This window comes from Somniosus microcephalus, chromosome 11 (assembly GCF_052327205.1).
Source record: "Somniosus microcephalus isolate GS21.2 chromosome 11, FLI_Smic_1.0, whole genome shotgun sequence".
Classification (NCBI taxonomy): domain Eukaryota; kingdom Metazoa; phylum Chordata; class Chondrichthyes; order Squaliformes; family Somniosidae; genus Somniosus; species Somniosus microcephalus.
This window is the reverse complement of record NC_140997.1, coordinates 95,830,160-95,856,123: the sequence shown is the minus strand read 5'-3', so window position 1 is coordinate 95,856,123 and position 25,964 is coordinate 95,830,160. Positions and strand designations below refer to the sequence as shown.

The window sequence follows — 25,964 nt, the reverse complement described above, 5'->3', positions numbered from 1 at the left end:
GGCATAGAAAGCCCTTCTTGCTTTCTCTTTCAGTTCATTCACAGCCAGTTTGAAATTTCCCGTAGAACTGATTTTTAAGCCCAAGTATGTGTAGTTAGTGGTTTGTTCAATTTTGGTTGTTCCTAGTGTGAAATTTATTTTGGGTCCCTGATGTCTGGATCTTTGCTGGAACACAAGGACTTTGGTTTTTTGGGGATTTATTGTCAGGGCCCAAGTCTGGCAGTATGACTCCAGCAGATCCAGGTTCTGCTGCAGACCCTCCTTAGTTGGTGACAGCAGAACCAGGTCGTCTGCATAGAGGAGGAATTTAACCTTGGATTCATATAGGGTGAGGCCGGGTGCTGTAGATTGTTCAAGTAGTTTTGCCAATTCATTTATGTAAATATTAAAGAGCGTCTCTCTCTTTTTCCCCCCCCCCCCGTCTCTCTCTTCCTCCCCCCCCCGTGTCTCTCTTCCCCCCCCCCCGTGTCTCTCTTCCCCCCCCCCCGTGTCTCTCTTCCCCCCCCCCCCCGTGTCTCTCTTCCCCCCCCCCCCGTGTCTCTCTTCCCCCCCCCCCGTGTCTCTCTTCCCCCCCCCCCCCCGTGTCTCTCTTCCCCCCCCCCCCCGTGTCTCTCTTCCCCCCCCCCCGTGTCTCTCTTCCCCCCCCCCCCGTGTCTCTCTTCCCCCCCCCCGTGTCTCTCTTCCCCCCCCCGTGTCTCTCTTCCCCCCCCCCCCGTGTCTCTCTTCCCCCCCCCCCCCGTGTCTCTCTTCCCCCCCCCCCGTGTCTCTCTTCCCCCCCCCCCGTGTCTCTCTTCCCCCCCCCCCGTGTCTCTCTTCCCCCCCCCCCGTGTCTCTCTTCCCCCCCCCCCCGTGTCTCTCTTCCCCCCCCCCCGTGTCTCTCTTCCCCCCCCCCGTGTCTCTCTTCCCCCCCCCGTGTCTCTCTTCCCCCCCCCCCGTGTCTCTCTTCCCCCCCCCCCGTGTCTCTCTTCCCCCCCCCCCCGTGTCTCTCTTCCCCCCCCCCCGTGTCTCTCTTCCCCCCCCCCCGTGTCTCTCTTCCCCCCCCCGTGTCTCTCTTCCCCCCCCCCCCGTGTCTCTCTTCCCCCCCCCCGTGTCTCTCTTCGCCCCCCCCCGTGTCTCTCTTCCCCCCCCCCCCGTGTCTCTCTTCCCCCCCCCCCCCGTGTCTCTCTTTCCCCCCCCCCGTGTCTCTCTTTCCCCCCCCCGTGTCTCTCTTTCCCCCCCCCCGTGTCTCTCTTTCCCCCCCCCGTGTCTCTCTTTCCCCCCCCGTGTCTCTCTTTCCCCCCCCCGTGTCTCTCTTTCCCCCCCCGTGTCTCTCTTTCCCCCCCCCCGTGTCTCTCTTTCCCCCCCCCGTGTCTCTCTTTCCCCCCCCCGTGTCTCTCTTTCCCCCCCCCCGTGTCTCTCTTTCCCCCCCCGTGTCTCTCTTTCCCCCCCCCGTGTCTCTCTTTCCCCCCCCCGTGTCTCTCTTTCCCCCCCCGTGTCTCTCTTTCCCCCCCCCCGTGTCTCTCTCTTTCCCCCCCCCGTGTCTCTCTTCCCCCCCCCCCGTGTCTCTCTTTCCCCCCCCGTGTCTCTCTTTCCCCCCCCGTGTCTCTCTTTCCCCCCCCGTGTCTCTCTTTCCCCCCCCCGTGTCTCTCTTTCCCCCCCCCGTGTCTCTCTTTCCCCCCCCCGTGTCTCTCTTTCCCCCCCCCCGTGTCTCTCTTTCCCCCCCCGTGTCTCTCTTTCCCCCCCCCCGTGTCTCTCTTTCCCCCCCCCCGTGTCTCTCTTTCCCCCCCCCCCGTGTCTCTCTTTCCCCCCCCGTGTCTCTCTTTCCCCCCCCGTGTCTCTCTTTCCCCCCCCGTGTCTCTCTTTCCCCCCCCCGTGTCTCTCTTTCCCCCCCCCCCCCGTGTCTCTCTTTCCCCCCCCCCGTGTCTCTCTTTCCCCCCCCCGTGTCTCTCTTTCCCCCCCCCCGTGTCTCTCTTTTCCCCCCCCCGTGTCTCTCTTTCCCCCCCCCCGTGTCTCTCTTTCCCCCCCCCGTGTCTCTCTTTCCCCCCCCCGTGTCTCTCTTTCCCCCCCCCCGTGTCTCTCTTTCCCCCCCCCGTGTCTCTCTTTCCCCCCCCCGTGTCTCTCTTTCCCCCCCCCGTGTCTCTCTTTCCGTTCCTCCCCCCCCGTGTCTCTCTTTCCCCCCCCCGTGTCTCTCTTTCCCCCCCCCGTGTCTCTCTTTCCCCCCCCCGTGTCTCTCTTTCCCCCCCCCGTGTCTCTCTTTCCCCCCCCCGTGTCTCTCTTTCCCCCCCCCGTGTCTCTCTTTCCCCCCCCCGTGTCTCTCTTTCCCCCCCCGTGTCTCTCTTTCCCCCCCCGTGTCTCTCTTTCCCCCCCCCGTGTCTCTCTTTCCCCCCCCCGTGTCTCTCTTTCCCCCCCCCGTGTCTCTCTTCCCCCCCCGTGTCTCTCTTCCCCCCCCCGTGTCTCTCTTTCCCCCCCCCCGTGTCTCTCTTTCCCCCCCCCCGTGTCTCTCTTTCCCCCCCCCGTGTCTCTCTTTCCCCCCCCCGTGTCTCTCTTTCCCCCCCCCCGTGTCTCTCTTTCCCCCCCCCCGTGTCTCTCTTTCCCCCCCCCCGTGTCTCTCTTTTCCCCCCCCCGTGTCTCTCTTTTCCCCCCCCGTGTCTCTCTTTTCCCCCCCGTGTCTCTCTTTTCCCCCCCGTGTCTCTCTTTTCCCCCCCCGTGTCTCTCTTTTCCCCCCCCGTGTCTCTCTTTTCCCCCCCCGTGTCTCTCTTTCCCCCCCGTGTCTCTCTTTCCCCCCCCGTGTCTCTCTTCCCCCCCCCGTGTCTCTCTTCCCCCCCCCGTGTCTCTCTTTCCCCCCCCCGTGTCTCTCTTTCCCCCCCGTGTCTCTCTTTTCCCCCCCCGTGTCTCTCTTTTCCCCCCCCGTGTCTCTCTTTCCCCCCCCGTGTCTCTCTTTCCCCCCCCCGTGTCTCTCTTTCCCCCCCCCGTGTCTCTCTTTCCCCCCCCCCGTGTCTCTCTTTCCCCCCCCCCCGTGTCTCTCTTTCCCCCCCCGTGTCTCTCTTTTCCCCCCCCCGTGTCTCTCTTTCCCCCCCCCGTGTCTCTCTTTTCCCCCCCCGTGTCTCTCTTTTCCCCCCCCGTGTCTCTCTTTTCCCCCCCCGTGTCTCTCTTTTCCCCCCCCGTGTCTCTCTTTTCCCCCCCCGTGTCTCTCTTTTCCCCCCCCGTGTCTCTCTTTCACCCCCCCGTGTCTCTCTTTCCCCCCCCGTGTCTCTCTTTCCCCCCCCCGTGTCTCTCTTTCCCCCCCCCCGTGTCTCTCTTTCCCCCCCCCGTGTCTCTCTTTCCCCCCCCCGTGTCTCTCTTTCCCCCCCCCCGTGTCTCTCTTTCCCCCCCCCGTGTCTCTCTTTCCCCCCCCCGTGTCTCTCTTTCCCCCCCCCGTGTCTCTCTTTCCCCCCCCCGTGTCTCTCTTTCCCCCCCCGTGTCTCTCTTTCCCCCCCCCGTGTCTCTCTTTCCCCCCCCCGTGTCTCTCTTTCCCCCCCCGTGTCTCTCTTTCCCCCCCCCCCGTGTCTCTCTTTCCCCCCCCCCCGTGTCTCTCTTTCCCCCCCCCCCGTGTCTCTCTTTCCCCCCCCCGTGTCTCTCTTTTCCCCCCCCGTGTCTCTCTTTCCCCCCCCGTGTCTCTCTTTCCCCCCCCCGTGTCTCTCTTTTCCCCCCCCCGTGTCTCTCTTTCCCCCCCCCGTGTCTCTCTTTCCCCCCCCCCCCCCCCCCGTCTCTCTCTCTCTCTCTGGCACAGGGTTCTTGAGTTCCCTCGGCACCCGCCGGGCACTCCAGCTCGTACTATATACTCTCTGTCTGTTGGTCTGTGTCTGTCTGTCTGGCTATACAATTAAAAGTTATCGAGCATACCTACACGCATGTTATATCAAAACAAAGCTTATCATTAGGGGAGTCTCATAGGCATATTTACTTTTTGGTCAGACAATAATTGTTCGAACAGTATACAAAAAACGTTCAAATCTCCGCTCATTAGCAGTTGACCAATCCTACCTCTCATTAGCGTTGAGTGACGTGCTGGTTGACCAATCCTACATTTCAGTGACCTGATGGTTGACCAATCGGTGCGTCATGGGCAGGACCTAATCCTCCAGTCTCCCGAAACTTCACCGCCATTTTTTTCATCCCCACAGCCACAGCACCAGCCAAACAAACCCCCCACATTGCGGCTCCGGGAGCGGCAGGTGAGTTTACACACAGGCGTGGGAGCGGCAGCGGCCGGCCGTCAACCGCGCCACCCGCGGGGGAGCTCAGCTGGGGTCCGTCTCGCCCCGAGAGCCCGGCCGGGCCTGAAGCGCTAGCCCCCGCACGGCCGGTATCACAATGGCACCGGGCCTCAGGCGCTAGGCAGCGAGGGGGGAGGGAGGGACAGGGAGAGGGGGAGAGGGAGGGACAGAGACAGGGGACAGACGGGCATGGAGACCGTGCGTTCCAAAATTGCCCTGGCAACGCCGAGCACCCCCAGTTAGTTGGCTATATTTGGTTTATCTTAACTTTGTTAGCATAAATTTGATATGCAAAAAAACCAAGGGGGTGATCAGGAGAATTTTTTTTTACGCAGTGATTTATGATGATCTGGAATGCACTGCCCAAAAGGGTGGTGGAAGCAGATTCAATGGTAACTTTCAACAGGGAATTGGATATAAATACTTTAAATTTAAAAAATGGCAGGGCTATGGGGAAAGAGCAGGGGAGTGGGACTAATTGAAGAGCTCTTTCCAAGAGCAGGCACGATGGGCTGAATGGCCTCGTTCTGTGCTGTATGATTAGCTCTCATTAACCAGTTTCCACATGTAAGTTAGCATCCATTGCAGTTATTTAAACTAGCATAAATATATATATTTCAACATAACTTCTAGGAGGGAAAAGTGCTGCAAGCAGGCTCACTCCAGTGATGTTGAAATGCTTTTGGTTGCAGAATCAAAAGAGTGAAATAAATGCTTTGAGGTGTTGACAAGATTTATGGCTGGGTTTTTGTTTTTGGCAGTATCTAATTTTTGTGAAAATAGTAGCAACAGTTCTTCAGTACAAGACAAGTAAAAAGATACAATGGTTTAAATAAAAACCTGAAATGAAAAAATAGGTTTGGAAGCGATAACAGCAGGAAATATATCGAGAAATGGCATATTATGAGCATAGATCACAACAGGCTTCCTGGTATGCATAATGTTTTTGGCAAGAGAGATGAGCGATCGAGTCTGAGCTGTAAATGAGCGCTTCTGAAAGAGGAACCTCCTGACTCAGTACATTTTGTTCAAACATGTAAGCCTTCCCATTTGGTGTGTACTGCAGTGCACCAGTTGCTGTTTTGCTGAGTGACAGGTTCTCTTATTTTAGTGGGAAATATAAGCAGCTATTTGCTGCCATCTAGGGCAAACTGTACAGTGTTATCTGTTGCTTATGTGCTTTCATCATCAAATCATTGTCTTACATTCATTAAAACTGAATAAATGACAAATTGTCAATGGTTTTGGATAGTTGGTGTTGGCATCTTACAAATTTGTTTTGGAAAAGACCATTCAGCTGAGCTTATTGTGGTTCTTTCATGAACATAGAAGTACCATAACTTGGGAATACCAAGTGAAAGAGGAAAGAATTTGCATTGTCAAAGGAGCCATCTTGTCAGATACAATGTCTGCCTGCTCAGGTGAGCGTCAAAACTCCCATGGTACTATTCGAAGATGATCAAGGAAGTTCCCCCCCCCGTGTCCTTACCAATATTTGTCCCTCAACCAACACCACCAAAACCGATTGTCTGGTCATCTATCCCATTGCTCTTTGTGGGACCTTGCTGTGTGCAAATTGGCTGCTGCATTCACCTACATAAGAACAGTGACTGCACTTCAAAAGTAATTCTGTTGCCATAAATGTAGTTATCGGGGTGCATGAAGGATCACTTTTGAGAGGTGTGAAGTGCTGTCATGGCTATTGCATCCACTGGAATAGAACTATGTTATAAATCTAATATCTAGAGGGTCTGTCTTTCAGATTGGATTCTGGGGTGCCATGTTGATGCGCCATCAATTACTCAAAAGACTGAGGTTAAGCGAGTAACAACCAGGCTTTTATTAACTAAAGAATGAAGGTCTAGTCTCGAGTGGTCGACCCGTCCAGAATACTAAGGGACTGGGAGGTAGTCACTTATATACCTGGAATAGTGGGAGGAGTCAGCCGAGGCATGTCCAGACCTGTACCTAGTGGAATACACATACACATACAGACAGGTATAACAGTGGTTTACCACATTCACCCCTTGTTTAAAAATGAGTCCGGCGGGGTGAAGTGTATTTAAAAGTTCGTGTATTGGAGTCTCTCCGGAGGTCTTGTCTGCCGCTGTGATCGACGTGGCGACGGCAGGGGTGGTGGAGCTTCCGGCGTCGCGTCCCGTGTAGGCTGGGGCACTGGAGTGTAGTCCTCGTGGGTGACGGCCCAAGGCGAGCCGGCTGCTGGGGTTCGGATATCGGGTCGTGGGGGGGGGGTGGTAATGGGTAGTGGGTTACAGCGGTCCCCGAGTGTGTCGTGGGGGGGGGGGGTGGTAATGGGTAGTGGGTTACAACTGTCCCCGAGGGTGCGAGGTCTCGTATGGAGACTGTGTCCTCCCGCCCGTCCGGGTACGCAATGTAAGCGTACTGGGGGTTGGCGTGGAGGAGGTCGACCCGCTCGACCAGGGGGTCCGTTTTATTGGTCCTCACGTGTCTTCTCAGTAGTACCGGCCCTGGGGACGTCAGCCATGGCGGTAACGCTGTCCCCGATGTAGACTTCCTTGGGAAGACAAACATTTTCTCGTGAGGGGTGGCATTGGTGGCAGTGCAGAGCAGTGACCGAATCGAGTGGAGCGCATCGGGGAGCACCTCCTGCCAGCGAGAGGCCGGAAGGCCCCTAGACTTTAAGGCTAGTAGGGCGGCCTTCCAAACTGTTGCATTCTCTCTTTCCACCTGTCCGTTCCCCCGGGGGTTGGAACTGGTGGTCCTGCTTGTGACTATACCCCGAGCGAGCAGGTACTGGCGAAGTTCGTCGCTCATAAACGATGAGCCCCGGTCGCTATGGATATAGCTGGGGAAACCGAACAGGGTGAAGAGGCCCTGCCCCTATACCTCCCCCCTCCCCCCTCCCCACTGTCCAGGGCCCCAAACACCCCTTCCAGGTGAAACAGCGATTTACTTGTACTTCTCGCAATCTAGTATACTGTATTCGCTGCTCACGATGCGGTCTCCTCTACATTGGGGAGACCAAACGCAGATTGGGTGACCGCTTTGCGGAACACCTCCGTTCAGTCCGTAAGGGTGACCCCGAGCTTCCGGTCGCCTGTCATTTCAATTCACCGCTCCATTCCCACTCGGACCTCACCGTCCTTGGCCTCTTGTATTGTTCCACGGAAGCTCAACGTAAACTCGAGGAACAGCACCTCATCTTCCGATTAGGCACTCTGCAGCCTTCCGGTCTCAATATCGAGTTCAACAATTTCAGATCATAACCTCGGCCCCTATTTCATTTTTACTTATATTTTTCCACTCCTTTCCTTCCCCCCCCCCTTTCCTTTTGTTTCTCCCTCACACCTGGCAGCTATCTTTTGCCCTGCCAGTACACTTTACACCTAATCCCAGCCTATTACCATCTCGTCTAGTTTCTAATCTCTTTTACTTCTTTTGGTTCTTTTATTCTTTTGTCCGATCGCAGCCCTGCCTTCGATCTAGTTCCTTTTCTCTCCAGTTTTGAAGAAGGGTCAAACCCGAAACGTCAACTCAAATTTCTCTCCACGGATGTTGCCTGACCTGCTGAGTTTTTCCAGCATTTTCTGTTGTTATTTAGGGTGAAGAGGCTGTTCAGACATTTAATGACCGTGGCACTGGTCATGTCCGGGCAGGGGATAGCGAACGGGAAACAGGAGTACTCGTCAATGATGTTGAGGAAGTACACAGAGGCCCTTTAAAATCGACGCTCAGGCGTTCGAAAGGGCGAGTGGCTTTTATCAGGTGGGCTCTGTCTGATCTATAAAAGTGCGGTTTGCACTCCGCGCAGACTTGGCAGTTCTTGGTCATGGTCCTGACCTCCTCAATGGAGTAAGGCAGGTTGCGGGCCTTGATGAAGTGGAAGATCCTGGTGACCCCCGGGTGGCAGAGGTCATTGTGGAGGGCCCTCAGCCTATCGATCTGCGCGCTGGCGCAGGTGCCACGCGATAGGGCATCTGGGGGTTCATTGAGCTTCCCAGGCCGGTACAAGATCTCGTAATTGTAGGTGGAAAGTTCGATTCTCCACCTCAAGATCTTGTCATTTTTGATTTTGCCCCTCTGCTTGTTGTTGAACATAAAAGCAACTGAACACTGGTCAGTGAGCAGGGTAAATCGTTTTCCGGCCAGGTAGTGCCTCCAATGACACACAGCCTCCACAATAGCCTGGGCCTCCTTCTCGACCGCGGAGTGTCTGGTCTCCGGGCCCTGGAGGGTTCGTGAGAAGAATGCCACAGGTCTCCCCGCCTGATTAAGGGTGGCGGCCAGAGCGAAGTCGGACGCATCGCTTTCCACCTGGAAGGGGGATGGATTCGTCCACTGCGTGCATGGTGGCTTTGGCAATGTCCTCCTTGATACGGTGGAAGGCCGAGCGGGCCTCTGCCATCAGGGGAAAAGAGGTGGATTTGATCAGCGGACGGGCTTTGTCTGCATAGTAGGGGACCCACTGGGCGTAGTAGGAAAAAAACCCTCGGCACCTCTTCAGAGCTTTTAGGCAGTGGGAGTTCCATAAGGGGACGCATCCGGTCCGGGTCGGGACCGATGACCCCGTGTTCCACAACACAGCCAAGGATGGCGAGGCGGTCTGTGCGGAATATGCACTTCTCCTTGTTATATGTCAGGTTCAGGAGTTGGGCGGTGCGGAGGAATTTCTCGAGGTTTGCGTCATGGTCCTGCAAGTCATGGCCGCAAATGGTCACATTGTCTAGGTAAGGGAAAGTGGCCTGCAGCGCGTTTTGATCGACCATCCGGTCCATCTCCCTTTGGAAGACGGAGACCCCGTTGGTAACGCCAAAGGGAACCCTAAGGAAGTGATAGAGGCGGCCGTTTGCCTCAAAAGCAGTATACTGGCGGTCTTCGGGGCGGATGGGGAGCTGGTGGTATGCTGATTTCAGGTCAATGGTCGAAAAGACGCGGTACTGCGCGATCTGGTTGACCATGTCAGCTATGCGGGGGAGTGGGTAGGCGTCCAGCGGGGTGTAGCGGTTTATTGTTTGGCTGTAGTCGATGACCAGGCGTTGTTTCTCGCCGGTCTTAACGACCACAACCTGGGCTCGCCAGGGGCTGGAGCTGCCCTCAATAATCCCCTCCAGGAGCTGCTCCACTTCGGTTTTGATGAAAACCTTGTCCCCGGCACTGTATCGCCTGCTCTTTGTGGCGATGGGCTTACAGTCGGGGGTGAGGTTAGCAAACAGTGGGGGGGGTGGGACTCTGTGTGTGGAGAGGTTGCATCTGGTGCGCGGCGGGCAATTTGGAGGCTGCTGGCTGCGGACTGTGAGTGGGGGGAGGGGGCCACCGTACGCCATCGTAACGCTTTTGAGGTGGCACTGGAAATCCAACCCCAGTAGAACGGCAGCGCAGAGGTCGGGCAGGACCAGGAGTTTAAAATTATTGAACACAGTCCCGTCTACTACTAGTGTCACCACGCAGTAGCCGCCAATGTCCGCTGACTGGGACTCGGCGGCCATAGAAATCCGCTGGTGCGCAGGCAGGACTGGGAGAGAGCAACGCCGCACTGTGTCGGGGTGGATGAAGCTCTCTGTGCTCCCGGAGTCAAAAAGGCAGTTTATTGCATGGCCGTTTACCTTAACGTCCATTTTGGACCGAGCTAGTTGGTGCGGTCTCGTTTGGTCCAGCGTAACAGAGGCCAGCGTAGGGGTCGGTGTGTCGCTGCAGGTATCAGATTGGGGGGGGGTTGGCGGCCTGCTGCGTCCCGGCTGGTGTCCAAGATGGCGGCGTCCATGATTCCCATGTGGCTGGAGTCACAGAATCACAGAAACCCCACAGTGCAGATAGAGGCCATTTCGGCCCATCGAGCCTGCACCGACACATATCCCACTCGATCCCCGTAACCCCTACACCAACACACATCCCACCCTATCCCAGTAACCTCACTTATTTAATCCCCCTAACACTAAGGGTCAATTTTTATCATAGCCAATCAACCTAACCCGCACATCTTTGGACTGTGGGAGGAAACCGGAGCACCCGGAGGAAACCCACGCAAACACGGGGAGAATGTGCAAACTCCACACAGACAGTCACCCGAGGCCGGATTCGAACCCGGGTCCCTGGCGCTGTGAGGCAACAGTGCTAACCACTATGCCACCGTGCTGCCCCGTCCAAGATGGCTGCTGCTGCTGTGGTTCGCACATGGCTGGGGAGGCCCAAGATGACGGCCCACACGCGGTGCTGTTGGGGGCCCAAGATGACGGCTCGCACGGCCCACACGCGGTGCTGCTGGCGTTCGGGGTGGCTTTGGCCTTGCAGACGCTAGCGTAATGTCCCTTTTTCCCGCAGCCCGAGCAGGTCGCATTCTTCGCCGGGCAGCGCGCTCTTGGGTGTTTGGCCTGGCCACAGAAGTAGCATTTCTGGCCTTGGGATACTGCTGTCTGGCTTTGGGACACTGCTGCGGTGGTTGGGCCGTTGTTGGGCTGTGGCTGGGGTGGCACGGTGCTATGGGGCTGTCCTACCGTGTCCCAGGTTGTCGTTCCCCGCGGCGTCCACGGTGCAGAGGAGTAGGCATCCATGCCCTGGTAGGCTGTGTCCAGCGTTAGTGCGATTTCGGAGGCTTTGTCGAGGGTGAGGTCACTCTGCTCCAGCAGTCGCTGTCGGGTGTAGTTGGACCTGTGGCCCGCTACGAAGGCAGCCTGGATCAGTTCCTCCGTGTACTTAGTGGGCATTACCGCCTTACACCCACAGGCCCGGCCAAGCACGGACAGTGCTTGGAGGTATTCCTCAGTCGATTCCCCAGGTTGTTGCTTGCGACTCCCCAGGAGGTGCCTGGCGTAAACTTCGTTCACAGGGCGCGTGTACTGGGTCTTGAGGAGCTGGAGGGCGGCTGTGTACGAGGTCGCGTCCCGGATGACTGAGCACACTCGGTGGTTCACCTTGGAGATCAGGACAGACAGTTTGTTCGCATCCATTACGACCGCAGTGGAGGCAGTCAGGAATGCCTCGAAGCACATGAGCCAGTGAGCAAACTTGGTGGAAGCGTCCGCTTCCCGACAGTCCAGGTCCAGGCATGCTGGTGTGAGGATCTTCTCCATTATAATAAATTTAGTTAATAAAATTGATGCGCCATCAATTACTCAAAAGACTGAGGTTAAGCGAGTAACAACCAGGCTTTTATTAACTAAAGAATGAAGGTCTAGTCTCGAGTGGTCGACCCGTCCAGAATACTAAGGGACTGGGAGGTAGTCACTTATATACCTGGAATAGTGGGAGGAGTCAGCCGAGGCATGTCCAGACTTGTACCTAGTGGAATACACATACACATACAGACAGGTATAACAGTGGTTTACCACACATGTAAAGTGGTTATATATCCTCTTTGGACCAATGTTCTCTAAGTCGCGTGGATGCGCATCTCTCTGCCGGTCCCGCGTAGCCCAGGACCGGCTTTTCCTATGTTAAAATTCGTGTATGCGTGAACCTGTGAAGGGGCTGCGTACCCAAAAAAATATTACGGGCGACATTGCTTTCGACCCTACTGAAATTATCCATATTGACTGGTTCAGGTAAAGAATGCATTGCATTTTGAATTGTTCACTTCTTTTTCCACATCAAAAACTCTTCAGCTGTAATCAAAAATTCAGACACTGTCCTCCTGATTGTCTTCCAACTGTTATCTCAATCATCAGTGAAAGTTCAGTCTGTGTATGGGTATGCTTGAATTTATGTATCATGTCCCTATTTATGCTTGAGGAACAACAACTTTAGGGACTGGAGCTGAGTCTGACCACAGGTATTTTCCATGAACAGCAGAAAAGAATATACATAAAAGATATTGTCGAAGAATACTGTTGAAAAGCATATTTATTCCACAAGTACAGAAGACTGTAGTTCGATAGTGAAGAAGATCACAAGTGAATTATACAGGTCTCCTTCACAAGTGGAATAACTATTAAACAATCTCGCATGCAATATTTTATTTGAACTTTGAAAAGAAACTTGTGTAATGAATGGAGTTTTGGGCTGGTGCTGCGTTTTTCTGAACTACAATGTAGATTTACCAATACCGTTTAGGGCAATGATATAGCTTGTATCATCCTCATTATTGGGTCATCAAAAAGGGATGGTGGCTGAGAGTTTGGTGAGGTTGGTTCACATTTCTTTGGTGAATTTGGACTTATCAGGATGAGGGATGCCAGTGCTAATTTGCATTTTATTTTGGTGTGTTGCTCCTCTTTCTCTCCCTACCCACCCCCCCCCCCCCATTCCCTTGCAGAATTGTGTTGATATGCAGCTAACTACATACATGGCCAAAATGCAGTGCGCTCAAATAAGTAGTTGGTAATATTGTATAGAGAAAAAATGGCATTGCAATTTTGCCAAATAATTGTAGGTAACTATTGACATCAACCAAAATCTGTTTAGTGATTGATCAGAAATTTTCTCTGCTATGTAAGTTTTTGCTGTTTGCAGTGGAGTTGCTTTTATCTGTTATCCAAATTAATTGGCTGTCCTCACCATTGCAATTCCAGCTTCTAGCCAGTACTTTTTAACCTGTGCACTAAGCTCCTCTCATCAGACCCATGCTTCCCATGGAATGAAACTCGAATTGTGAAAGATATCTAGACAGCATTGCCACGGACGAACAACGAGGCCATCTACCATTGGGGTCTGCACCTGAAATAGGAGAACATAACAACCATGTGTTCCCGATCTCTCAAACTGGAAAATACCACTGCGTAGCTCAGGCTAAAAACTATGAATCAGACTTATTGTGAGGTAAAACTATACCAGACAAGAATAAATCATACTTAAAAAAAAAAAAAAAAAACACACATGGCCCTTAATTCTCCCCAGCATTTAAAACTTTTTTTCGGACCCAAAATAACAAAAGTTATTTGAGATTCTTTTTACATCAATGCACACTGTTCTACTTGAGTCCTCTGTCACAGTGGTTCTCAAATTTTTTTGGTTGAAGGACCCCTTTGCAAATGGATTAGTAATCACAGACCCTCCATCTAAATTACTATTGCTCCCTTGTATTGATCTAGGACCTTCTGACAATGAATTGCAAAATAGCTATGGGGACGCTTACAAAATGGTAATTCCTCAAGTATGTATGTATGTATGAAATTAGTGATTTTAAAGCATTGATTTTTTTAAAAAAATTACAAGTGCATTGGTTATTCAGTGTATTCAAGTGCTGCCCAGATTATGATGTCAAATTTACTCCTTGGCCGGCCCTTGACCATGAGCAGACAGGTCTAATGTAATGTATGTCTGACTTACGGGGCCTGTTATTTTTTGGATGTATTCCAGCGCTGCTGCAGCCGGCCGGTAGTTGGGACGGGCTCTTTCTTTACAGACGGTCGGTTCCTCTCTGAACAGCTGGCCCTGCTCCCGATCCTTATCTTTAATAATAAAAAAAGCTGCATCTTGTAAATTTGATCTTGGCTGGCAGCACTGCATATCTGTAGTAAAGTTATCTGAAAGCAATGATCATTCAAACTCCAAGAGCTTCTTTACATTTTAAATCCTTGTGTTACTTTCTCTAAGTGAGTCAAGACATTCACAAATAGTTGAATTTATGGGCAGGCATACACTGTTTATGGCTTGTAAGTGAAGATTATAATGTCAGAGCAGTTGCATGATCAAGAAAAGTTTCAAAAGTGAGATAAACCAGTTATATCAGTAAATATATTCAGTCTTGCTGTGACAAAAGGCTCAGCTCTTTTCCGCCTCCGCCTCCTGTTGCTGGCGGTGGCATTGCGGCTGCTGCTGGCCCACAGTCTCTTTCCCTCCCTCCTTCTCCTCTTCTTCCTGCAGCACACAGCTGCTTCTGCCCCGTTCAGCAGCACCTGGCCGCTCCACACCGGCTCGCTCTCCATCTCCGATTGGGGTTTATTCCACGGACACCCTGGAAAGTTTCTACAGACCCCCAGGGGTCCGAGGACCCCAGTTTGAGAACCACTGCTCTATCACCACAGTGACCTGGACTTATGATTGAACGAAAGAACTGGGGAAAGCTTACCATATTTATCGCTAGATCCAGACAGCTTTTGGCAACAGGACTGTTGATCAAGACTTGGAACAAAGTCACAATGGCAGGAGGTGCCTTGCATATGTTTGGCAGGAACACCTGTGTTAGCTTTAACCAGGAGATGCTGATTCTAACACGGTGTGCACCTGGTTAGCTTTTGAAAGACTAATCTTATCTTCTGTTTGATCATTGCGCCACTAGTAATAATAGCATCTCCTCTCTCATTGGTATCACAAGGCTGGGGTGGGTAGTGGAGGTTCCACTGTAGAAATTAAATGCAACACTAAAGTTACACCTCTCTCATCCTTGGCGTTTTTGTACACTGGACCAGTGATCTTTCAAAAAAAAAAAAAAATTCTTACTCTGTGAATTCCATTTACATCTGCTATCCCTCATCTGATGCTGACCTATAGTAGTAAGCAATTTGATTACTCTGTATTTCAGCAAGAGTATTACATGTCTGCTAATTATCATTTGGAATGTTGAACCATGTATTTTACAGACACTCGGTTTTTTCATCAGTTTTGTATGACACTTGCTAACACTTCAACCTGAATTTGCAGCATAGATATATATACATATATATAAAATGGCAATTTCTGTTATAAGCTTTTGGTTTCAGGCTTTTACTTGGGGCATCATCTGATTTCCACTTACTATTTTAGGCCTTGTATGTAGCCGTGTGACTTTATTTCTGTTTGTCCAGTTTCTGAGCCAGTCGTTCCACTTGTAGTCTTGCCCAAAAACAATGGGAGTCATAAAATTGTTCAGACCCAAGAAGCATATATTAAAAGTAATTATGTTGGGGACAGGCTTAATAATATTACACATTATGGACACATTGGGGAATGCTACACTCTTTCCCAATGACTTGCTTCCTAGCACAACTCAGCTGCTTCAGTCTTCAACTATTCTTTCTCCTCTTGTTTCTTTCTGGGCCACTCCTCCTTGTCATCCAAGGTGGTGGATGGAAAGCACTATGCTGAAGCCACTGCTACTGTTGGCTGCCTGTCATGTAAGTGTGGTGAATCTGTACACTTTCCAGGGAGCTACCTGGCCTCTCTTGCGCTCCTCCCCACAGTAGCGCCACTAAGATCACTCGAGTTGGCAATCAAAACCTCCCACCCGCCTCCGCCAGGAGTCCAACGCACTGCCATTGTGTCACCTTGGGATTGGGATTAGTTTACCTCGGTCATGGATACAAAACCAATTAGTAGTCAGCTCCTGATCATCTTCCTTTCTCCCTTCACCCAATTATCCAAAACTTTGCAATGTAATTCTAGCTTTTAAGTTTCTGTTGCTTTTCTGTTCCATTACGGTTTTGCACAAATCTTTGCAGAATTGAAACTGCTAATAGTGTAAATAGCAGTGCTTGGGCCTCAGCTATTTACAATCTATATCAATGACTTAGATGAGAGGACTGAGTGTAATGTATTCAAGTTTGCTGACGATACAAAGCTAGGTGGGAAAGTAAGTTGTGAGGAGGATGCAAAGAGGCTGCAAAGGGATATAGACAGGTTAAGTGAGTGGGCAAGAACATGGCAGATGGAATATAATGTGGAAAAATGTGAAATTATCCACTTTGGTAGGAAAAACCAAAAAGCAGAGTATTTTTTAAATGGTGAGAGATTGGGAAATGTTGGTATTCAGAGGGACCTGGGTGTCCTTGAATCACTGAAAGTTAACATGCAGGTACAGCAAGCAATTAGGAAAGCAAATGGTGTGTTAGCCCTTAATACAAGAGGATTTGAGTATAATAGTAAAGAGGTCTTGCTGCAATTATATAGGGCCTTGGTGAGACCACACCTGGAGTATTGTGTACAGTTTTGGTCTCCTTACTTAAGGAAAGATATACTTGCCTTAGGGGGACTGCAATGAAGGTTCACCAGGCTGATTCCTGGGATTGGAGGGATTGTCCTATGAGGAGAGATTGAGAAGACCAGGTCTATATTGCCTAGAATTTAGAAGAATGAAAGGTGATCTCATTGAAATATATAAAATTCTTACAGGGCTTGACAGGGTAGATGCTGGGAGGATGTTTTCCCTGGCTGGGGAGTCTAGAACCAGGGGTCAGCCATTTAGGACCAAGATGAGAAATTTCTTCACTCAAAGGGTTGTGAATCTTTTGATTTCTCTACCCCAGAGGGCTATGGATGCTCAGCTGTTCTGTATATTTAAGACAGAGATTGATAGATTTTTGGATATTAAAGAATCGAGGGATATGGGAATAGTGCAGGAAGGTGGAGTTGAGGTCGACGATCAGGCATGATCTTGTTGAATGGCGGAGCAGGCTCGAAGGGCTGAATGGCCGACTCCTGCTCCTATTATGTTCTTATGTAACTGAACTCCTCTAGGCGGAACATGAAATGTTCCTATTTTTAGTGAAAGGATTGATGTTAGCACAGGCTGCTTTATTGTCCAAAAATGGGAAATGTTTTGGTAACCATGATTTATAATTTATAGCATTCATTACAAAAAATAAACCAAGATGTAATTTTAATGGATGGCATATGTAAACTAGGGACTACAATTCTCTGCCTCACGCACTCCCAGCCATCACCTTAATGTGCACCAAAAAAGCCCAGCCCATCAGTGATTCCTGGGCATCATTGTTTTATTGTAAATCTGGTTGCTTATTACAAAGGCTATGCAGTTTTTAATCAGAAGACCACTTTTAATACTCTTGTGCGAGTCGTAGAATGCTACTGGGAGCATTGTCTTGTCCTTTTTGAAAGAAATCCTACTGAGTGGTGCAAGCAACAATATTTAATCATGTAAGTACACTTTGGCTGGGATGATGGATTTTGAGTTAGGGGCATATTGGGTGGCAACCACGTAGGGAGCCGGGCTTCAGGTTGCCTACTTAGCATATAATGAGCACCAGAAATTCAATCTGGGAACTGCAGTGCTAAAACATTCATTATTTAACAAAGTTTTGAACATCTTGACGCACAGTCTTAATTGCAATGCAACTGACGGCATGTTTTAAACATTTAACCTGGCGCTAAAACTGGCTTTGCAATTGGTCCTTATTGCTTCTCGGTGCTATTGGTCTTCCCATTCAAATTGCTGTCTCATTAATGATGGTGATGGTGTTAATACTTTTCAAGAATTTTGTGATTTGTCAGATGCACATGATACGCATTTAGTAAGCTTTGGACAGTCTCTCGTTCAACTGAGAAATGGTAATGGTTTGGAATTCCTTTTTGTGTTTGTAAAGTAATGTACAAGTATAGAAAGAAAGAACGAACTTGCATTTATATAGCGCCTTTCATGACCTCGAAGTCCCAAAGTGTTTTTACAGCCAATGAAGTACTTCAGAAGTATAAATACATTAGAGATATGAAAGCAGATGCCGATCAGGATACTTTATTTTTTTTAATGTAAACTTGTGTATAAATGCATTAAATGATGCCTCTTGCCTACAGCTGACAACAGGAAATTGGAATCAAGGAATGAAAGTCTTAAAAAGTGTGCTTTTCAATGCTGACACATCAGTCACTGTGCAAATGTGATTTAATTACCATTTGTCAGCACAGGTTGAGCACAGTTCAGACTAATGGAATCATCAAACGAACTCAACTGTTGAGTGGAGATCTTCTAATATGAACTACATATGTGAAAAGTAGAAAGTTTACTCTCAAGTTCAGGAATGTAACCTGTTTCCATTCTCATTTTATTTTAACAAAAAAAATTGACTTATTGCGATTTTGATTTTTCATAAGACATTGGGGTACTGAACATCCAGTGCATTATTAAACGTTTCTTAATATATGTGCCTATATTACAAAAAAGAGGACTTGCATTCATATAGCAATGAATTTGTGTTTTTAAAAAAAAAACCCGCAAAGCCTATCAGAAACTAGTAAGTATCAGACTCTCACTAAAAAATGATCAGTTAATACAACAACAACTTGCATTTATATAGCGTCTTTAACATAGTAAAAAGTCCCACGGTGCTTCACCGGAGCATTTTCAGACAAAATTTGACTCTGAGCCACATGAGATATTCGGGCAGGTGTTTGGTCAAAGAGGTAGGTTTTAAGGACCGTCTTAAAGCAGGAGTGGTGGAGTCGGAGAGGTTTAAGGAGGGCATTGCAGAGCTTTTGACCTAGGCAGCTGAAGGCACGGCCGCCAATGGTGGGGTGATGAAAAATGCGACAGATGCCAGAATTGGAGGAATGCAGATATCTCGGAGGGTTGTAGGGCTGGAGGAGGTTATCGAAATCGAGGGTGGGTGGGGGGCGAGGTGACCATGGAGGGATTTGAAAACAAGGATACAATTGTTGCAGGCTAAAATTTGCAGAGACTGGTGATCCTCCGCTTTTAAAAAAAATATCTTTTGAGCCATAGTTAACAAGGTGTTAGACCTTTTAAAGACTGATTAAACTGAGCAAGAATGGGTGATAAATCAATACAGTTATTGCCCTGCATTGTTCACGGCTCAGCTGCCACATGCAGATAGAAACATAGAAACTAGGAGCAGGAGTAGGCCATTCGGCCCTTCGAGCCTGCTCCGCCATTCAACGAGATCATGGCTGATCATCCAAACCCTTAGCACCCGGTCCCTACACTGACAGCCATCCCACCCAAGCCCTATCCCCATAACCCCACGTATTTAATCGCCCCTAACACTAAGGGCCAATTTTTATCATGGCCAATCAACCTAAACTGCACATCTTTGGACTGTGGGAGGAAACCGGAGCACCCGGAGGAAACCCACGCAAACACGGGGAGAATGTGCAAACTCCACACAGACAGTCACCCGAGGCCGGATTTGAACCCGGGTCCCTGGTGCTGTGAGGCAACAGTGCTAACCACTATGCCACCGTGCATTCTTACCCATTCTTTGGATTTAGTTTCCTACCAAGCAAGTCGATAAGGAACAAGTCAATGGCCAACGGTAAAAAGAGCAGACTGTGACAACACAGATGTATTCTGTTACACAGATACATCCACCAGCTACCATGTACAAACCATGAAAAAAGTGGATTCAAAACACGTTCTGTTTTATTCTAAGTCACCAAGGTTACAGGTTGTAATCATTGATATTGATATTTAGCTTTCTTTTACAGTTCTCACACTATGGTTTGACTCTTCCCGTCCTGTTCCCCACTCCCCCCACACTCAAGAAATCGGGTGTCCCAATGGGCAAAGATGAACGAAAACTAAATTCGAAACTGGTTAACTGATGCTGCCACTTATTGGTCACATGATTTTATCAGTTTGTTCACCCATTATAGAACATAAATTAGACTTAAACTCCAAAGCCCATTTCGAGCTATGAAATGTGCTTGGTGTTTTGTAACTTGGGATGTGACTACACACGATGATCTCCAATGTAACCATGGACAGGCACAGATTACATCATATGATACAAAATCTGAATTAGTAAAACATAAGCATTTTACAAAGCTTGGTTTAGGTGGCACTTCGGATTGAGAACATTTTGCCTTTTCATTTTTACTACATTGTGGGCAGGGTGTTTTTTTTGCACTATATATGATCAATAAAACTGGTGGATAACATTATTTCCTACATTTCAACAGCGATTGCACTTCAAAAAGTACTTCATTGGCTGCAAAGCACTTTGGCACATCCTGAGGTGGTGAAATGCAAGCTCTTTACTTTCCCATTCATTTTTTCCCCCTCCTGCAGTATTAGTGTGGCACAGTTGTATTGCTCTTGGGTTCCAGTGGGACGGTTCATGAGTGGTAGGAAGTAGTTTGTGCCCCGGATGTTTCATGCAATCCTACTATTTTTCAGCTGCACCATATGAGATGTCTCCGATTTGGCACTAGATCTTTTTCCAATTGTCCCCCAGCTCCCCTAGGATGGGCAAATTGGAGAGCTGCTCCAAAGTGCCTCTAAATGACTGATTTCAGAGTATCATGGGTGGAGCCTTGGGAGTAGGGTGGCTCCAATTATCCCTAACCCCTCCACACCGTTCCTTCTATCCACCTTCTCTTTCCCCCCCCCCCCCCCCCCCCCCCAAATGCTTTTAAAAATAAATTGCTAATTTCTCAGGACTCAGGAAAACTGGCAATCCACGCAGGGGAGGGAGGAGCGAAGGTGAACAAGAGGTTGAAGATGGGTGGCAACAGGGAGGGCAGAGAGGCAAGAGGCCGAGGGGAGAGGAAGAAGCCAGGGAAAGCGAGCAGCCTGAAGCCCGTGCAGGTGGAAGCAATGCATTTAAACACAAAACTTAGAGCTGTCGCACTGCCTGGAAGACAGATCTTGATGTGCAGCAGTGCCACCTGGTGTTGGAAGGTAAGTATGATGGTAAGTATACATACCTTAGTTATAAACAATACCCAGGCATGACACATTGCAACACAAGAAGTAACTGACAAACGGGGAAGTGTGTGCGAGATGGAAGACTTTAATAAGAGATGTATTTACTTTCCATTGGGTGTTTACCTCCAGTGGTGGGCACTGAAAGATGATTTTGCATTCCTGTAGTATTACTCGAATGATAGGTAATATAGCAAAATACTGCGGATGCTGGAAATCCGAAATAACAACAGAAAATGCTGGAAAAACTCAGCAGGCCAGGCAACATCCGTGGAGAGAGAAATAGAGTCAACGTTTTGAGTCAAACTCTTTGTCAAGACTGCTTGTAATGTTTGTCTAAATCATATTGAGTTCAAAATGAGAACATTCCACAGACAGAATGGTCACTCCATTCCCTGATCACACCTTTCCATAGCCATCTTACACCCTTGTGCACATGTTTTCTCCCATTATCTTGCTGTTTTGTTTTGTCTGGCATGTGGTATTTTGGGTCCATTTATTAATCTCGATTTTTTTTTAAAGAAAGGAATTCATAGCACGATTTCAGTAAATATAGTATGTACCATTCTATGCTTCCTACCACTTAGAGGGACATTGGTTTGCAGTTGGGGCAGAGGTCGAAGAGCTTTGCAGTTGTGTTAACAGCAGGTAACACAAGCATGACTGACAATTAATGCTACTTTGTTCCTTGCATTCACAGGGTGACATAAAAGGCTACCTGCACAGTCAGCAGCAGGAGCAAAGCCCTAGTGGTTCAGAGCTGCTACAGCTGCAGAGGATGGCCTGTGAGATTACTGCTGGACTTGCTCATCTGCACAAGCACTGTTTTGTGCACAGGTATGTTTTTTTTAAATAAAACTCCACAGTGTAGCATTCTTTCGAGATGATTCCTGGAAATAATGACCTCCTGGTTTCCCTTCGTTAAAAAAAGACACACTTCGAGGTAATGTTTCGATAATCATTTTCCTATTAAAGAATCAGGTAGCTGACAATTTAAGAATTTATCAAACAGAAAACATCTGCAGAAACGGGTCTTGCTTGGAATATGAGAAAGCATGGTGGGAAAGGCAACAGGCCACTCAGCCCATTTATCTTGTGCTGTCTAGGTTTGTGTTCAAACCCATGCACATCATTTTGATATTCCTCCTACCTTGGCACCAAGGCTTTATCCTTTTTTAAAATAAGTCAGGTTGAGGAGTTACATTAACTCTGTTAATTGATGATATGCTGGGTGTGTAGATAATGCACTAAGAGAGGATCTCAATTTAAGAATTATTAGTTTGGTAAACCAGCTTAGCATTCTGAGGCAAATGCATTTCTAAGGCTTTTGTGTAGCTGTTGGGTGATTTGACAGGTCAAGCTGTTCACTGCTCGGGGACTGGCTTTAAGATGCACCCTTTTGGCTGATTTTATCTAAGCCAAAGGTTCTTGCAATTTTTGGGGGGCTAAGGTGAGGGACGAAATTCATGAAAACTAATTGTAAATGTGGGTGTTTTGCTTAAATTCCTTGTTCAGATTACATGGTGAATAGATGTGCACACATGCAAATTAAACGGTTGCACTGTAGTTTAATGTAGCCACTATCTGCAGTTTGATTTGGGAGATAAGAGAAATATTCTACCCATGAAAACTGTACATCGAAAAATGTTCTCTAATTTTGAGAGACTGTTTTTCCTACTGCATGGCTACCTAGTCACTTAAACAGTGCACCAAGAATTCGTGAATGTCCTAGTGATGGTTTAGTACTCTACTCTCTGTGGATAATTATGTCGTTAACCTAGGTGTTGATCTGTATTATTGGAACTAAACAAGGTCAAGAAGTGTGAACCATAGCTTTTTTTAAAACTAGTAAACCCTTGTCTGCCAAAACTTACATCGACAAATATTACAGCCTGGACCTAAAGTATTTGCTCTTCAGCTAACCTCGTGTATTCAACATAATTGGACTAAGACGCAGCCTATTAAATTACACAACTCCCATAAATGTTCTGCCTCTCTTGCCACTACTGCCAAAATATGATGAGCACACAGTTTGATGTAACGGGTCAGTTTACACTTGATTTATTAGGGTGCACTAAAGCAGAATTCTCAGATTCGGATTGATCTCTCAAAGCTAAATGGCACTCCTGCTACCAGTTGATCCAGTTTTATGTATTCGTACAGTCAGTGATGGCTCTATTGCAACTTTCTCCAGTCTGTTGCAGCTATTTTTTCAAAGATTGTTTTTACATTTTTAAAGGCATTTTGTAAACCATCTCTACTGGAGCTTAAAGTATGTATGAATTTGCCCATGGTGAAAGATGTGTTAATTTGTTCTAGCAAGTAAATTTGCCTGGTCTTACAGATGAGTTGGGATTTTTTGTTTTTATAAACTCCACAAATTAAGCATGCATACCAGGTTGTAATGTATCATGCTGTAACATTCCAACCCTCCCCCCGAATGCACAGCCAATTACACTGCCCCCTCCCCCTCCATACACCTACCCACTGGTCACAGTGTTGATTACTTTGCCATCTGCTCCTGAAACCTGCAGTGGAAAGCCGCTAGTACTCCTGGATGTTGGACCTACTGGGTTGCCATAGCGAGTGTTCATTTCTGGTAACAATATCCTGCTGCTGTCTGAGTATGTGGAAAAGCTCCAGCATCAGTGATTTTGTTGCTGGTGGTGAATTAAAACAGCTAAAGCTTTTTGCTCCTCCCCCTTGCACTGACCAATTGCTATTGAGACTGCACGGATCTGTGATTTATTACAAAATCCCCCCCCCCCCCCCCCCCCCCAACCAGGTACTCCGTGGTTAATGCGGAAGATGTAGAAAAAGGTGTCCTCTTCATCTCATGGTTCGCACGATTAAGTAAATGTGTAATTTTAAGATCTAAATGTGTATTTTCTATTCATGTGTAGATTGCCAAGTATTAAATCTACTGATACAAATAATTCTATGTTATGTAAGCACCTTTTCAGCATATTTATGGAACTGTACATACACAAGGTATTAATTTCACTAAGTTTGGTTTATAGGATATTTGTGCAATGTATTTAAAGGCTGTATTTATAGCTAAATGCCAACCTTTCGAGCAAGCAATCGCAGCTTGGTGTCTGGATGGTGGTGCGAGTTAGAACCCACTCTCTTACCTGTGGGACATGAGTTCCCAGCCCAGACTGCTGGGATTGAGGTCTCCTCTCTACTGTCTAATGTAAAATGTAATGAGTTTGGGTCTGAATTCCATTCCTAATGGTTACAGGTCTACAGCACACTATTGCGCCTTTAGTTTGTTACAGATTGGCACTGTACTGCTAATTGGAGAGGCCGTAAAGATGGCAGGTGTGAGAAATGGGAAAAAAATCTCACTACTGCAATCAGGATTAAGGTCCGTAATATGCCTTAATTTTGCAATTTGTGGGTTGGAATCTCATAAAACTGAGGACAATAATACATTTATGAGGTGCTAAACATGGTCAGTTATTCTGGTGGCTGGAAAGGATCGACTAGAGCCAGTCGCTGATTTATGCTGATGTGCGAAAAAGGTACAAACCACCTGGTGTTTTTGGTAAAAGCAAGAATTGACTCAAAACGGATTGTAAAAAAAATACAAATTATCCATTGAAGCATAACAAATCTGTCTCTTTAATAACTAAAATCACCACCTAACAGTAACTAGACCAAATTCATGTTCTAAAGTTTGACTAGCCATCCTGCATTAGCAAAGAAGGAAGGATAGAAGGAAGAACTTTATCTCTTAAAATTCCCACGGTGTTTCACATGAATCACTTTGAAATGCAGTGACTTGTGTCGGCAAACATGGCAGCCAATTTGCACACAAACAATAATGAGATAAGTGACCAGTTAATCTGTTTTTGGTGGTGGTAATTGGGAGGGGAATGTTTAACAGGACATTAGGAGAATGATACAGTACAGGAGGCCATTCGGCCCATTGTGCCTGTGTCAGCTTTTTGCAAGAGCTATCCAATTAGTCACACTCCCCTGCTCTTTCCCCATAGCCCTGCAAAGTTTTCCTTTTCAAGTATATATCCAGTTCCCTTTTTGAATAGTGTCATGGGATCTTTAGCTTGCACTTAAAACCATAGGAACAGGCAGGTGCCTCGGTTTAATCACAATTATACTGGAGTGGTTTTAATTGACATTTGATTAATAAGAGCTACAGCAAATTGAGGATGCTCCTGAATGAATGTGTGTCAGGAATCTAGAAGAGGCCAAATGCTTTTACCAGACGTAAGATTTTTAAGGGATTTCAGCGGGCGGAGGTTGTAAGAACATAAGAAATAGGAGCAGGAGTAGGCCAATCGGCCCCTTGAGCCTGCTCCACCAATAAGATCATGGCTGATCTGATCCTAACCTCAAATCTTCTATCACTCTGCATCCACCCGAACCCATGTGATCTCCCGGGAGAGGCGAAAAACCAGATAAAGACCCAATGGCCAATTTGGGAGAAAAAAATCTGGGAAATTCCTCTCCGACCCATCTAGGCGATCGAAATTCTTCCAGGAGATCACCCTGTCCCTATATTTTCTACAGTACTTACTATCTGTAAAGGCGATCTCCACCCCAGCCAGGAACAGGAATAAAACCATCTCCTGAAATCTAACACAGAATTAGAACACAGTAGGAGCAGAACCAGGCTACACGGCCCCTGGGCCCACTCCACTACCCACAGGGCCATGACCATTCCGAACCTAGACTCATGTCCAATTTCCTGCCCGCTCCCCGTAACCCTTAATTCCCTTTACTTCTAGGAAACTGTCTATTTCTGTTTTAAATTTATTTAATGATGTAGCTTCCACAGCTTTCTGGGGCAGCAAATTCCACAAACCTACCACCCTCTGAGTGAAGAAGTTTCTCCTCATCTCAGTTTTGAAAGAGCAGCCCCTTATTTTAAGATTATGCCCCCTAGTTCTAGTTTCACCCATCATTGGGAACATCCTCACCGCATCCACCCGATCAAGCCCCTTCACAATCTTGTGCAGAAAGTGGAACTCTTCCCCCCCCCCCCCCCCCACAGAGGCCCTTCTCTAGGGCAGGCGCAGGATCTGTCAAGAGAATTCTTGACAGATCGGAAATGCCGGTTTTCAGTGCATGCGCTTCGCATGCCTGAAACCGGCATTTCCGATGTCCCGACGGGTGAGTACACAGCGCGTACACACCCGTAGGGATCAGAACATATGGGCCATTGTTTGGGCTACCCTGGTTCAGCCCTTCGGTAAGGCTACTTATACAATATTGTGAGGGAATACGCCATATTTCAGAAAGATACACCATAATATGAACAGAATACTGATATTAATACATGATATACTGGGTTTAAAAATCTAAAGTCTCGGAGACACAGGCTGTAAATGGAAAACAGGCTTCTGAGATAAAGATCAGTTGTTTAACAAAGTTGTAAAAACCAAACAAGCTTTGAAATGGGAATTAGTTAAATA

General features: G+C 48.3%; 1 protein-coding gene across 1 annotated transcript in view; it reads left to right on the top strand.

Moving 5' to 3' along the window:
* Positions 1 to 25,964, top strand: part of lmtk2 (lemur tyrosine kinase 2) — a gene marked incomplete at its 5' end in the record, with an annotated part of 96,557 nt that overhangs the window by 24,715 nt on the left and 45,878 nt on the right. The window contains one exon of the mRNA XM_085999959.1: positions 21,224 to 21,360. Coding sequence (XP_085856085.1) covers positions 21,224 to 21,360 — 137 coding nt within the window. The remainder of the gene's footprint in view (positions 1 to 21,223; positions 21,361 to 25,964) is intronic.